The sequence below is a fragment of the Phaenicophaeus curvirostris genome, chromosome 1 (genome assembly GCF_032191515.1).
Source record: "Phaenicophaeus curvirostris isolate KB17595 chromosome 1, BPBGC_Pcur_1.0, whole genome shotgun sequence".
Taxonomy (NCBI): Eukaryota; Metazoa; Chordata; class Aves; order Cuculiformes; family Cuculidae; genus Phaenicophaeus; species Phaenicophaeus curvirostris.
This window is the reverse complement of record NC_091392.1, coordinates 59,166,572-59,180,381: the sequence shown is the minus strand read 5'-3', so window position 1 is coordinate 59,180,381 and position 13,810 is coordinate 59,166,572. Positions and strand designations below refer to the sequence as shown.

The 13,810-nt window shown below is 41.0% G+C and overlaps 1 protein-coding gene and 1 long non-coding RNA gene across 2 annotated transcripts in view; one reads left to right on the top strand and one right to left on the bottom strand.

Annotated features, from left to right (window-relative positions):
- The window catches only part of LOC138721788 (uncharacterized), an 82,768-nt gene that overhangs the window by 23,983 nt on the left and 44,975 nt on the right, over positions 1-13,810 (bottom strand). The gene's annotated exons all lie outside the window — the stretch shown is intronic.
- Positions 1-13,810, top strand: part of AKR1D1 (aldo-keto reductase family 1 member D1) — a 32,401-nt gene that overhangs the window by 5,342 nt on the left and 13,249 nt on the right. Inside the window, exon 2 of the mRNA XM_069859123.1 lies at positions 10,156-10,323. Within this exon, the coding sequence (XP_069715224.1) occupies positions 10,156-10,323 (168 nt within the window). The remainder of the gene's footprint in view (positions 1-10,155; positions 10,324-13,810) is intronic.

Genomic DNA, 13,810 nt, shown 5'->3' with positions numbered 1-13,810 from the left:
AAGTTCCTTGTCCCCCTGATGTGATCTGGATCTCTCGGGTGCAGTAAGGAGGAGATTACACTCAATTTAATTTCCTCCACTGGCTTCTGAAACAAGATCAGCTGGAGACAGAAAAGATTTCAGGTAACTCCTAGAGAAAGTCACCTAGCCTGACCCAAAAGCTACGAAATGGGTCGTGTATTGACCAGGCAGCAGTGACATCCAAGATCTCTGGAGACAGTGTGGAAGCTTACAGACTACCTGTTCTTGATCTCTTTCCTACAAAGTTCTCCTTCTCTGACTCAGAAAACTGTCTTCCTATTGAGGTAAACCTCCCACTTGGCTTCTAGGTGGTTTTTTTTTGAAAGAGATAAGAGAGGCAGTTGGAAGAGCAGGAACTGCCCTAACATGCAAGTGTCCTTAGCTTACTTCCCACAACACGCTATTAAATAAACATATAAAGAAAATACCATAGTCCTTTTAACATGAACAATTCCAAATGAATATGTGTTTGAACTCAGCAGATACTGAGTCTGAAGTTAGCTCTGTAATGAAGTGATCTTTATGAACCTACGTGAAACCACCACTGATGAAGGCCAGGGAGATATTTTGCCTTTTTCTTCCCTAAAAAGGTTATTGGGAACTTGATTTGAACAGGGCTGGGGGGAGTTAGCTGGAATATTTGGCTATAGAGCCTTGTATTTCTGCTCTGAATTTAAGAAGTGAAGAAAGTTCCACAAATGAAATTGTTTTTCTAAAGCTGTTGAGTCATATCTGCTGACTAGCATTACCAAAGAACGTTGTACCCCTTTACTGTCCCTTTCAGTAATGACCACTGGCTTTCTCTAGCCATTTACTTTTTAAACATCAGTATTACCTCATGTGGTACTAATTCTTCCTGTCCCTCCCTGAAGGGAGTGCTCAGGAGCAGCAGAGCCATGACTGGTTGACACACAGCAACACACAGCCTCTCAGGACTGGGATTTCTGAGGTGTTTCAGAGGGTGGCCTTATGTTCCCTTGGTCTATGGGGATATCCTAAAACTATACTTCCAAACAAACATCTGTACACTTGAGACAAGGACAGAAGGGAAGGAGATGAGTTACTGCAGCCCAGGAAGAGAAGTGTGCCTGATCTACTATGAGCCCTTCAGGGCTCCTTGCCTGCCTGTTATTAAACTCCTAGCCTAGCTTTCACACTGAATGATATTTATGCTGAAGTCATATATCTGTAGCCAGATCACTCACTGACAAAAGTTGTGACTCAGTTAGTTTCATGCTTAAAAGATGAAACCATACTCAGACAATTTGGCTTGCACAGTCTGCAGATAAGATGCCTTTCCTTTGGTGGCAGTCATCCTGGTGTTGAGTGATGCTCTCTTTGCTTCGTCTTTCAGATTTTATTCCTTATCTTGCATAAATACAAGATTGCATCTTTATCTCATTAAGAAATTAAAATTAAGTCATCTAATTAGAAAAAACAAGGTAATCAGAAAACGTAGCTACTTTTTTCTGTAATACAGCAGGCTCAAAAACTCCTAGCTTTGGTATAAGAACCGCATTTTAATAATTAAATTCAGATTTTAAAGTTGGATTTGATGAAATTACTTAATCACTCGCTGTCAAGCTGGAGGAAAGATTCGTTCATGCAACTTTCTTTAGGACACAAGCTTTGTTCTTATGACTTTGACTGCACAAACCCCGTAGCTCTAAGACACTGTTGAAATTGCAAAATGTTTGTTTCTCATGTATCTTCTCTGCTGAAATCTCTGTAGTTTTTAATTTCTATGAATCCTGAAGCTTAATAGAAAACAAATTGATAGTATGACTAATCTCTACTTTGTGCCAACAGCTTCTGTGGTGTTTCCAGCTCTGAACACAATTACTGTCTAATCATGTGTGGCAGACTAAAAGCTGCATTTACTGAAAAAGTCAACGTGTAAAATTTCTGATGAGGATGAGTCCAGCCTTGAAGAGTAGGATGAATGAAAAACTAGCTTTCTAGCTACAAAGTTCATCAACATATGGAGGATTTCTGAACTAAATGGCCACAAAATTGCTAGTCTTCAAAAATGGTGGAGTTTTTAGTTTGCTCTGTGGAGTAGATTATGCTTAGAGTGACTCCTCCCTGCCCCAAAACCTGAGCATGCCTTAAGCTATAAGACTTAAAAAAACCCCTCTTCCTAAAATGGTTGTGCCTCTAACGTATACTAACATCTCGGCTGCTATGTGAAAACATTTTCAAACTACCCCAGGACCAAGAGACGTATCTCCCTGCAGAGTGGAGAACTACTAATGAAACCGTTGACAGCTAGATAATCGCCTGGCCCCAGTGCAGCGATGCCTGCCTAATCCAAGCAGAGGGGCTCGCTCTTACTGCCAACCTGGCACCGCGTCACTTGGCTCCTGAACATGGTACTGACACGCGGACTTGGACACCACAGGAACGCTCCAGAGGAAAATGTTTCCAGAGTGTGATGACAACTTCGTCTGGGAGCCAGTGCACCTTTCAGATGGTGGATATCAGGTGCCACCATCACCCACCAAGCTACATGTCTGGCTACGGCATAGGGTAGAATTGCATTTAATCATCCTAGATCCAAACCCAGTAGAAGGTTAACCCAGATAAACTTTTAGGACAGTAGCACTACCCAAAAAAATGGGAGAGATTCTTGTTTGAAAAGTAACCAGACAGAAAGCAGACCTTTTCCACTACATATCTATGTACTGCAGTGACCAGCATGAGCTATTTCAATACATCCATCTTCCAAAAAACTACAAAGGTAGCTGTTACCAATGTAATAATATCAAGGCCAAATATCAACACCAAAAAATATTTTTTTTTTTCTTTTCTGATGTTTTTTTTTAACATAGTGGATTTTTAATCGTGCTCAAGAACCACAAAGCTCTCATGTGTAAATAGAAGTTATGAAAGATGTTTTACACACAGGGAATCACTAATATTGTTGAAGAGGTGAATTACTGAAAACCTACAAGTGAATAATCTGAATTAACATAGCCGAACCATATGCTTTTTGGCAAGAACATTCAGAGCTCAATTTTTCAGACAAAATTCCATTTTCTAAAATGTCCTTGACTGACTCCATACGTTAAATATGTCTGTGCACTCCCACGTGTCTCTGATTCTCCACAGTTCTCTGAAGAACAGCATAAGCATGTTCTTACAGCTCATGCAGGAAGCCAACATCTGGGTTGTGTCTTCAGTTGACCTAGGAGGCCACATTTGTTAAAACTTGAAAATGCTGTGCAGAAAATGCCTCTCTAGGTTTCATCAAAGCCAACTTCTGTTGGTTCAACTAACTAGGTGCTGGAATTCCCCAAGTTTTACATTTGCCTTTGCAAACATTTCTTCGAACGGGCGCCAGAAACCTCTACCCTTTAACTCTAGGGAATGAAGTAGTAGAACTACTGGCAACCTTTTCTTTCTCCTCTGTTGATGCACAAGCTGGTGCTTTATCTTCCCTTTGTAGTTCATTTGTCCCTGGGATCACATTTCTTGTCCAAAGAGTGTTTTGATAGCACCCATCCTTCCAGTTAGATCTGTGCTTCCAGGGCTGGCTGGCTGGCCGTTGTGTCCTCCAGCTCTTCAGGAAACTGTCTCAGTCCACCCTGCTGGCACTGTGAGGATGGGACCTGGGTGTGCGTGTCATTTGCTTGGTTTGCGTTAATCCTCTAGCTGCCAAGAGAGAGGCATGGCACCTCTTTAGCTTAGGCTTGCATATAGAGAATTTGCATGAAGTAAAAAGTTGTGATGATCCTAAAACTGAGGATTCTGCAATCAAGGGGTAAAAATAACTCCAGCAGCCTTTTCCAACTACAATAATAAGGCTTTCCTGAAGGCAGCTTTGGCTAAATGCTAGAATAACAATGTCACAGGAATTCACAAAATGCTAAATCTGCAGTTATGCAATCCAATTTCTGTTATATGGACAATCCAACCTCACACTTCAGGCCACTGGCAGGACATCAGGGTAGGCTGAAAGGTGTCCCTTATCCATGCTCATTCACAGTGTGACGTGAGGCAGCAAGCATCATCATTCTCCCCATCTTCTCTAGGCGCGTTTGCTGTCCTTCACTTTCTAAGTCAATGCACTTCATGACATAAAACAAAGCTCTGGGCTTGTGGCTCTCAGCTGTGCTCTCTGCCTCTATTCTCAGCTCTACCTGCTCTTGCAGAGATCCCTTTGCTGGGTTTTTCTTCCTGGATGGTGGTTGCCGGTGCTTCCTGGGGATGAAAGCCAGATTGTCCTGTGTACGAGAGAGGAGGATGTGCTGGCAGTTGCATTTTCCAAGAAAGAGGTGTACAGTACAACTTCTCTTTTACAAGATTAAACAATTCTAAGAATGTACCCTTGTGTGGCTCATATCCTCTGGCTTTGTAAACTCAACCTTTGCTTTCCTGCAATGCCTTCAGTACATGTTTTCTGTGCTCTCCTCCTAACATCTTCAGGCAGTCCTCTTTGCCAGTTTGCCCAGAAAACAGGCAAACGGAAATAAGCAATTGGGCTTCTAGAAACTTGCATAAGAATCTGTGTGTGAGTGCCGAGCTCTGGCAAAGGAGGCTCTGAGCCCAGGAATGTACCTACTTTCCCCTTCCTGTATTTAGCTGACTAAGATTCCTCAACAGCAACTCTACATCTTAAATTATAGGTTTAGACTGGAGTGCTTAGCCCACAGTTTGGATCTCTTGTATAACTCAGCTGCAGCTAAATTCAGATTTTTCCAGGAGGTGACCCTGTCTCTTCCAACACCTCAAGCTCTTCCTCCCAGGATCATTATTCCCAGCTATGGGGACTGGAGGCCATTGCATTAACCAGGTGAGGTGCTCAGGACAAAGGTAAATGGCTCCTTCCTCAGTTCTTCACATGCTGCTGAGACTGGCACAACTCTGTAAATCTGCTTAAGTAAAACAGAACAGAGCAGAACCTGGGAGCCTAAGTCAGACTTTTCCCCTTTACTGTATGCCGTAATAAAGAATACATGACAATAGCAATATTAATACATTTATTAAAGCACTTCCCATAGTAGTTGTTCATGTGATTTTGCAAGGTTACAATCATCCATTAATATGTCCCATTAGCTTTGTCTTTGGAGGTGACCAGAATCCCTCTTTATCAGCTGAAAAGCTGATGGAAATTGCTGACCAGAAAAGGATGCTATAGAAAAAATGCTGTTGCCCAGGAAAGTAGTGGAGGCTCTGTCCCTGGGAACTTTCAAAGTCAGGGTGGATGGACTCTGAGCAACCTGATCTAGTTAAAGATATCCGTGCTCCTGCAGGGAGGTTGGTCTAGATGACCTGCAAAGGTCTCTTCCAACCCAAAGCAATCTATGATTCTATGAAAAAGCAAAAGGATAGACAGGCAGCTGAAAGGCAGCACTAAATATCAGTAATGAGCAAGACAACTACTAACACTGCTAAGTAATTACTGTTCTACTTGAGAGAATACAGTAAAATTCATGGGTATGCCTGCACAGAAAATATTCTTCTGTGGCTTGGTCACATGCAATCATGAGTAAAAGTGAGGCTGTACATTTTCTATAGTAGGCAGAATAGTTCTTGACAAAATGGGATGTGATGGAAGGTGTCTGGAATGAACATTAAAAAATGAAAAAGCTCGTGGTCTCGGAGGAAAAAGAGAGCAGACCCTTTCAGACAGGCAGAATTGATGACACGCATTGCTTTTTCAGACTCATAAAATGTGGTGACTGGCCAGTTGGCTACTTCCTCTATAGAGAAGGAGCTAAATTGCTTCTGCCTCTCTTTCAGTGAAGGTGCAAGTCTGACTCTGCTCTCCCTGCCCTTCTGCTGGATTTATTTACCACGAAACCTGAAGAAAATGGATGTTGGTTTAATCTGTCATCCTTGGTGGTAAATCAGCAGATTTACAAGCTATTGATTTATAGAGGGAATAATTATGTGTTGTTTCCTTAAACCTTATGATCTTAAAAATAGCCCAAATGCTGTTGAAGAAATTATTAGTGATTGAGTGAATGGCTCTAGTCAACCAAGCAGTTTTTCTTTCATAAAAAGAAATGAAATAGATTTAATACCTTTTTTGGCACAAATTATTGACTCGTTGTAAGGGCACTGAAGATAAAAATCTGACTTACAATGTACAAAAGGTTATAAAATTCCTGAAACATTAATTACAGCTAAGGATCAAGTATACTTATCTACAGTTAAATAAATAATAATAAAGAAGCAAAAGTTTTTATTAAGGCCAAAACATCCCAAATTACTACTGACAAAGCAGAGACATTTCAGTAGAGCATCTGGCATTTGTGCTGCTCTAAACATGAGCCCTCCTTATTTTGGAATGGTGCAAGAATCAAGACCTACCTGAAATAAGTAGGTGGTATAGGCAACTACATTCTAGATAATGTATGCTAGAGTTTATAACCCGCAGCAAAGAGGAGGAGTTCTGGCTTTTCTGGTAGAGTACAGGTGACTGTTCTGTGTCCAGGCAGCCTGGGAGGCTCTGCTCCATCAGCTGCTGTGTGTGATTGAGGTGCCAACCCTTATACAACACCATGAGACGTAGAAGCGATCGTATCACAAACTTCTATCTGCATTTCAGTGAAAACTGGTTTTCAGGTGGTAATCTCTGATCTAGTCACTATTATTTAAAGACTTTATGTCCATGGAAGACAAAATAGATTAAAATGCCTCAGACTGAGCAGTGGATTAGTGGGGAAAGATCTGAATTTGTGCCTTCTCTGTTGAAAAGATGGATGAGCAATGGTGGTTAGAGTCATCCAGCTTTAATATGGTCCGTCAGGAAACAATAGAATAAGATACGACATTTAAAGGAACACTTCTAAAAAGTGGCAAAACCACAACATGACTAGCCTGTGCAACTCATCAGCACAGTTTACCACAGCCCTATACTGCAGGATTTAGAAGGATTAGACATATGAAATGCTAGAAATGATAGTTTCTCCATTCGAATGAAAATAAAATGTAATATATAAAGTTCCAAGACCTGCGTGTGTCCCAGACCTTCATCTGGGATGGTTCAATAGAGGCAGGATTTTCCAAACAACCATTCCTTTGGTTGTCTTGCATTTTTATATGAAGCACCTTAGACCAGAATCTGTCATAACTAATACACCACATTATGTTAAATGAACTAGTGCGATGAAAACATTTGTATTTAATGTAAATTCGTCTCCAGCCATTAGTAATCAAGGCCTGATCCAAAAAAAGCTTCCTCAGGTCCCTAAAGAATAAGGTTAATCCTTGAGATGGAGAAGTCTTTCACAAGATTATTTGTACAGATGTATGTAAGTTCCATACAAAAGATTAAGAAATACGTAGACATTCAGCTCTAACACAAGTTAACTGATTCAGCCAAAGGCAATTGCAGTGACTGCAAGCATTCTCATTTTCCTCTGTTCCACCCAAGGGTGCAATTATGCCTTATACATTACACTCTACCCTTCTTCACCTGTTCCTTCTGCTTTTGTTACTGACCAAACATTTCTAGTGTTTGAGAAAAGATGCAACTCAATAATCAACATTTCCTTGCTTTGTGGTCTATAGTTTACAGCTTCAGGAAATGACTGGGAGCCCTGTTCATGCAATTTCTCAAAAGTGCAAAGAGAAAAGAGAGAAAATCCTTGGATCAGACCCACACTCCATATTCAGGCTCTTCAACCAAAGGGATTTTTTTTAAAAAAAAACTAGCCTTTGTAAAAATAAGCTGTATTGAGATTATGAATCACTGCACCCTAGGTGTTCTGTTTTCATGCACTTGAATGTCAAACAGTCTGAAGTGATTTAAAAGTCACACTGTTTGAAAAATCAAGTTTCATAGAGAAAACAATTCTAAAGATATATTTCTCTTTTGGGTAACTGATCATCACTCGGACTTGAGCTCACAAAACCTTTAAGCTGAGACCCGTTGCTCTGTGCAAGTCAGCCTGAGCTTTGCAACTGTGGCTAAAGCCTTGTGCAGCTCATTGCTGAGGCAGAGGTATGAGGTAATGTTATCAGTAACTGCAGGCTTGTAGTACTCAAGTCAGTTTTTTGCCTTCCACCTTACTCAAATCCTTCCTTGCAGGTTCAGGCAGGGACAAAGACGTGAACATGTTGGAGGTTGTCACTGCTCCATGCCTTGCTCTTCTGTAACAATGCCTGATACGCCCCAAGTGAAAACTAGCCATTGACTGCTCCTGGAAAGCTTTTAATTGCCATGGTCTTCATTACACCCTACTAACAACTAGGAAAAGGCCCTGGCAGGGCCTGAGTGCCTTTGTGAGGCTCCCACGGTAAAAGCAGCAAAGCATTCAAACAAGTGTTTCATTGTCTCTCTCAATTAAGCAGACAATATTGCGTTGTTGCTGCTGTAAATACTTCAGTGTGCCAAATTGTGCCGTTTTGCCTCTTGGCCCTCAACCACTTCTGTAATAAACAAGGGCAAGCATGAGCAGCTTGGTGTTGTAAGAAACCATTAGGAACTGCATCCTGGAGTAGAAAGCCCCCTTGAGTCTGAACATGAGGCAGTTCAGTCGTGTCCCCCAGTGGGCAGCATGGGCAGGATGCTGAAGAGCAGAGTGAGCAGGTAGGTATATAGTCCCATTACCCCAGAATAATCTGCCACCAGCCTACAGCTCTGGCACTAAAAGACAGAAAGGCTGACCCCTCTCTGTCTTCATCAATCCTTCACAGATCTTTCTTCCATCAACACGGAAGGGCAGACCAATGTCCTTAATCACTGCAGCATCCTGTGGCAGCTGTGAGCTTCACACCTTCTGGTTGATCAGGTGGTGGAAGAGAAGCTGCTTATTTTATGGCAAATTCTGGGACAGCTGAGGCAGTGGCTGGTGTCAAAGGGCAGCTTGGAGGAAGAGGAGAGAGACTGATTGCTGTGGTGAAAAGTGATCCTTCTCAACAGCATCTGTTGCCAGTCCTGTTTCTTGTCTTTCCTTGGCATTAGCAAAACCGATACATTTGAAATCCTGTCTTCAAATCCTGTCTCATTTCCAGATCTCTCTGGCATCTGTTTTCTTCACAGAAGAAGCAGCACAGTCTTGGCCCCTTCACTTGGAGGTAGCAAAATTCACCTCTTGGCACTTACCGCTGGCATACAGTAGTGCAGCAGAGCAAGTTGACTCTCACTATTTCAGTTTTCCTTTAAGGGAATCAGATACCCTCATTGCTGTAGAGTGATGCCCATGAAAAGGGTAGGAGAATAGTGTTGCCACATATTGCTGAGAGCCCTTGATCAATCCACTTAGAGCTGCCCTCTCATTATACAAAGTGTGGCAACAGTAAGGTGTTTTCATTACAATTTCCGTGAACACAAATTATTTCAGTGACCAGTCTTATGCTTTTTCAATTTGTTTGTATTTTGCTTGCTACGTTGGCTAGTGGAAAATATGGCTGTTCTGAAAAAACAAGGTTACTCTGACTTTCAGCAAAGATGAATAAACGTAAGTGCAGCACACAGTAAAAAAATGCCACTTGGACTTATTAAGAGGTTTCTTCGGCTTGTCTTGAACAGAAGCATTGAGATATATATGAATTCACGCTAAGCATCTACTGGTTCTTAGCCCCATGATAAAACAACTGTCCAGAACTGAGAATACCAGTAGACAGTCCTGAGCTACATCACCCTTCGGATAGTGAAACCACCAGTGGTAAGTTGATTTGAGGAGAAAAGTCAAATCCAAATTCCTGCTCTGCTGAAAGCTCTACTGGGCCATAAGATATTCAAACAGCCTCTGATCAGGCAGGTAGTTGGCCAGCTCTGCTCAATCAAAAAGCCCTGTTCCATTTGAGGAAGGGATTTTATCAAACAGCTTTTGTAGTAAAGCCCTTGTTCTCTAGATAAAAAAATTCTGAAATAATTTTCATATCCAATACATTCAATTCTACTTTCTGAGGATTCTAGTACTGCCTCTTTCTGGGACACAGAGAATTTTTCACGTTGGTCCTTTTTCCAGTCTAACTCTACATTTGCAATAGTTTTGAAGAAAAGTGCACAGCACATTTTTATTCAAAGGTGAAACATAAGTGTCTGGGGAGGTAAGGGATGGCTAGATTGGATGAACTCCAGTATAAACATTGTGCCTGTCTCAGGGACTCTATAGCATTGCAAGAGAGGCAAGCAGGAGGCTGAAACTGTTTGGGTTTTTTTTCTTCTCCCATTAGACTCCCAAAGGTTCCTGTTTGGAGTCGGTGAAGATTGCCATTGATACTGGTTACCGCCATATCGACGGTGCCTTTGTCTACTACAATGAGCATGAAGTGGGACAAGCCATCCGGGAAAAGATTGCTGAAGGAAGGATCAAGCGAGAAGACATTTTTTACTGTGGCAAGGTGAGAAGATGTGCTCAGATTATTTACACTAAATCCAAGATTTCTGTGAATGGGCTTTGTTAAGAATGCCAGTGGTTGACATCTGGCATGCTTCCAGACCCAACATCCTTTATTTTTTGTCCCTAGCGTTACCATAATGTCTCAGAGCTTCGTGAGGAATAGAAGTGCTGTAAAGCACAGAAATTGTGGTTGTTCTGAGTTTAAAGCTCAGTTAATAGTTAGAGCCATGCAACATCCATTCTGCCTACCATTGTAAATACCTGTAAGTTTAAACCATTGTTACACTCAGCGGTGCTGCCTAAGCTGTTACTGTCCCACCTGTTTTGCTGTCATGCACATTTATATAGTCACACACTGAGTCTGATCTGGACAATGATCTTGCAAACGAGATATTTTCTGTTAGAGCAATTTCCCATACAGTTTTGCTTTGAGATTGCAGAATGAAAGGGGTGTGAGCAAGCACATGCATGCAAGTGTCTTTGTACAGTTGAACAGCAAGTGCTAAACTTGGTACTACTGCCAGTAAAATTACTCATAAAGCTACACCCTTCGTTACTGTATCACCTGTCACTAAAACTTCTAGGATGGTGAATCAGCTTGGAGAGAAGACACCATCACACTTCTGCTTTAAAGCAATGAGACTGGAGTAATGCATAAGCCTAGTTAATGCTTTAAAGTCTTAGCTGTAATGGTTGATTTTCTCCTAGAGGAATGAAATCCCTTGTGTGGTGAAGTCTGACAAAAAGCTGTTACAACTACAGTGACTAGATCCCAGGTATAAAAGAGAGAGCTCCTTGCACATTACAGAATAAAGATCAGATGACCCCAGAAAATTCACGGGGCCTATCCAGTTTCTAATGGAGTTCATAGCTTCAAGTTCCTCTTCCTGCAGTGCTTATTTGAATGTATCAGCCTAATATTTTCCTTTTCTCCTTTCCCAAATAAGACGTAATCCACAAAAGTTACTCAACAGCCTTGGAAATAAATACCACAGTTCCTAGAGTGAAAGATCCCAAGGGATAACAGGCCTGTTTTACTGTGAGTAATTTAGTTAAGCTCTGTAATCTGGGAAACTAAGCTTCAGCATGGGTAGTTTGCAGACCAAGTGGATTTTCAGCAGCAATAGACCTATTTCTAAGTAAAGCAATTTCCAATCTATAAAGTATGCAACTCTTTTCCAAGTTCCCTGCTTGATTCTACTGGTAACAACCTTGCCATCCTGAGAAAAGTTTCATATCCTCAAATTTTCCACCTTTATCAGGTCAGTATCTCAGTCTCTCATGTGCAAAATTTGTTGATTTGGATTAGTCAAAATATTTTATTTCAACTTTTTTTTAGTTTCATTATCGCAAATTACCAGTAATATCTCAATTAAAAAACACAAAGTTGTGCCAAAAAAGTTAGAACCACATGTCCTAAAATTTTAAGTCTTTAACTTTCCCAGCTGTTTCCCCTGCAGTTTATTTTCCTAAATAAACCTTGAGGTTCTGTGAAAGTGCACCTTTCAGTAAAACTTTATCAAGATTCCAAACTTACTTAGTTTACTAAGCCTTTCTATATTCAGTTGTCTGATCTAATATCCAGATGATTTTCCTAGCTGATGATCACTAGCTAGACATTGAGCCACCTGTGAAACTGTATTTAATTTCTTGATTGTAAGTTCAGTTTTTCCCTAAAGTGCAGATCCTGCAAGCCACAGGACTGCAATTCATAGTACAATGACAGTCAGTGCCTGTGGTTCCAGCCTGTCTTGTGACTGTGAGATGGGACACATGTGGATTTATGTTCCAGTTGTCCTGTTTGTGCTTGACAGAACTTCAGGTGTTCAGGGTGAGAGTTCATTAGAGCATCTCTGTTGTCCTTAAAGAGTTAAAAGGCAGGAGTGGAAAATAACTTGCAACCAATTTAATCATTGCAATCCAAGATTTTCACGTTTCACAACACCTCTGAGCTTCTCAGAAGGAGTGGGACTGGATGTCCTTTGTCTTATAAGCTTACATATCTTCAGCTTTATGTATGTTTTTTATTTTCACCTTACAAAGTTATGTGTTTTGTGAACTACATACAGTTATCAAGCTGCCACTGGTAGGTACATCAGCCATTGATTAGTAACTGACAAATATGAACTTCTGGGAAACATGGTAGGTACAGTAGACCATTCTTCAAAGTAGTCTGTGCAACAAAAGTCGGTTTTGTTTTCAGCCTTCCTGACATCACAAGTAGGGGAATTTCCCAAGACCCTTCAGACTTGAGCCCCTCATGCAGATCCTTCCTAAAACAAAGATGATATAAATTGAAGGCTGGTCCATCAGCAGAGACTGACAAGAACAGCCCCGCTGAATGGCAGTGTTACTGGAATAGTGACTTAGTGCTACTGGGATGCATCTGCCAGTAGAAATCAACAGCACTTGCACTTGGCTCTTGCTGCTGGCTGGCTGATGAGGCAGAGCAGCTCAGCATCCAGAAATTTTAGAGGTTTTATATCAACTGCCAACATCTCACTTGGCATATATAGCAAGACCTTTTTGGTCTCCTCTTTCATCCCAGGATATTTCTTTCATTAAACTAGAAGTAACATTTCCAGGAAATGTGGTGTCCTGAAATGCCAAAGCCAGCTGGCAGCTTTGACTGCTCAAGCATCTAAATGGGTTCTACTTAGGTAGATAATACAATAACTTGTACAAATCACGAAAACAGTTATGAAACCCTTAAGTTTCCATGGCATCTATGTATTAACATAGTGCAAATGTTTGCTTTTCTAAAAGGTGTTTCTTTAGAACCTCTGCAGTTTTTCAAATGGAAGTATATTCACTGGCAAGTACTGAGCTCAATAGCACTGTGCTAGAAAAGGCACTTGGAAAAACTGCTTCTAAACTATCAACATGCCTCAGGTTACTAAGTTTCTCATACACAGTAAGAAATAAACTAAACATGAAGGTTATGCAGACTCATTTCCTTACCTATAGTTAAGTCCATAATAACATCTCATTTTACATGTAAAGTGAATATCTAAGATTGGCAAATGCTTTAAAAACATCCAAACCAAAGGCTTGCAGGAAATCCAGACCAACAGCTTAAAACTCTGAGAGCAGAACTTTGCTCCCTTTCCTGTAGTAACCTCAGCCTATGAGGTTACTGTCTTAGTGATCATAAACCCTTCATGCCTTGCAACACACAACTGGGGAAGGCCTAGTATGAATTTCCAGGTACCAACCCCTGCTTTGGTGTGTCAGCTTATGGCAGGGTCAGGTGTGTCGATTACAGTACAACTGAACTTCAAGATCACTTGTCCTTACCTCTGTTGCCAGAGTTGAGCAGATAGTTATTCCCTGACAAAATTATAATCTGATTTAAAAAATCCCAAATATCTGAAAGACTTTAAAACTTACCTAGGCTATGTCCTTTGACACCTGTAGTCACTACCTTCTGCCAAAAAATCACAATTCAAGTGTTTCACATCTCAAGAACAGATTAATTCTATACCTTG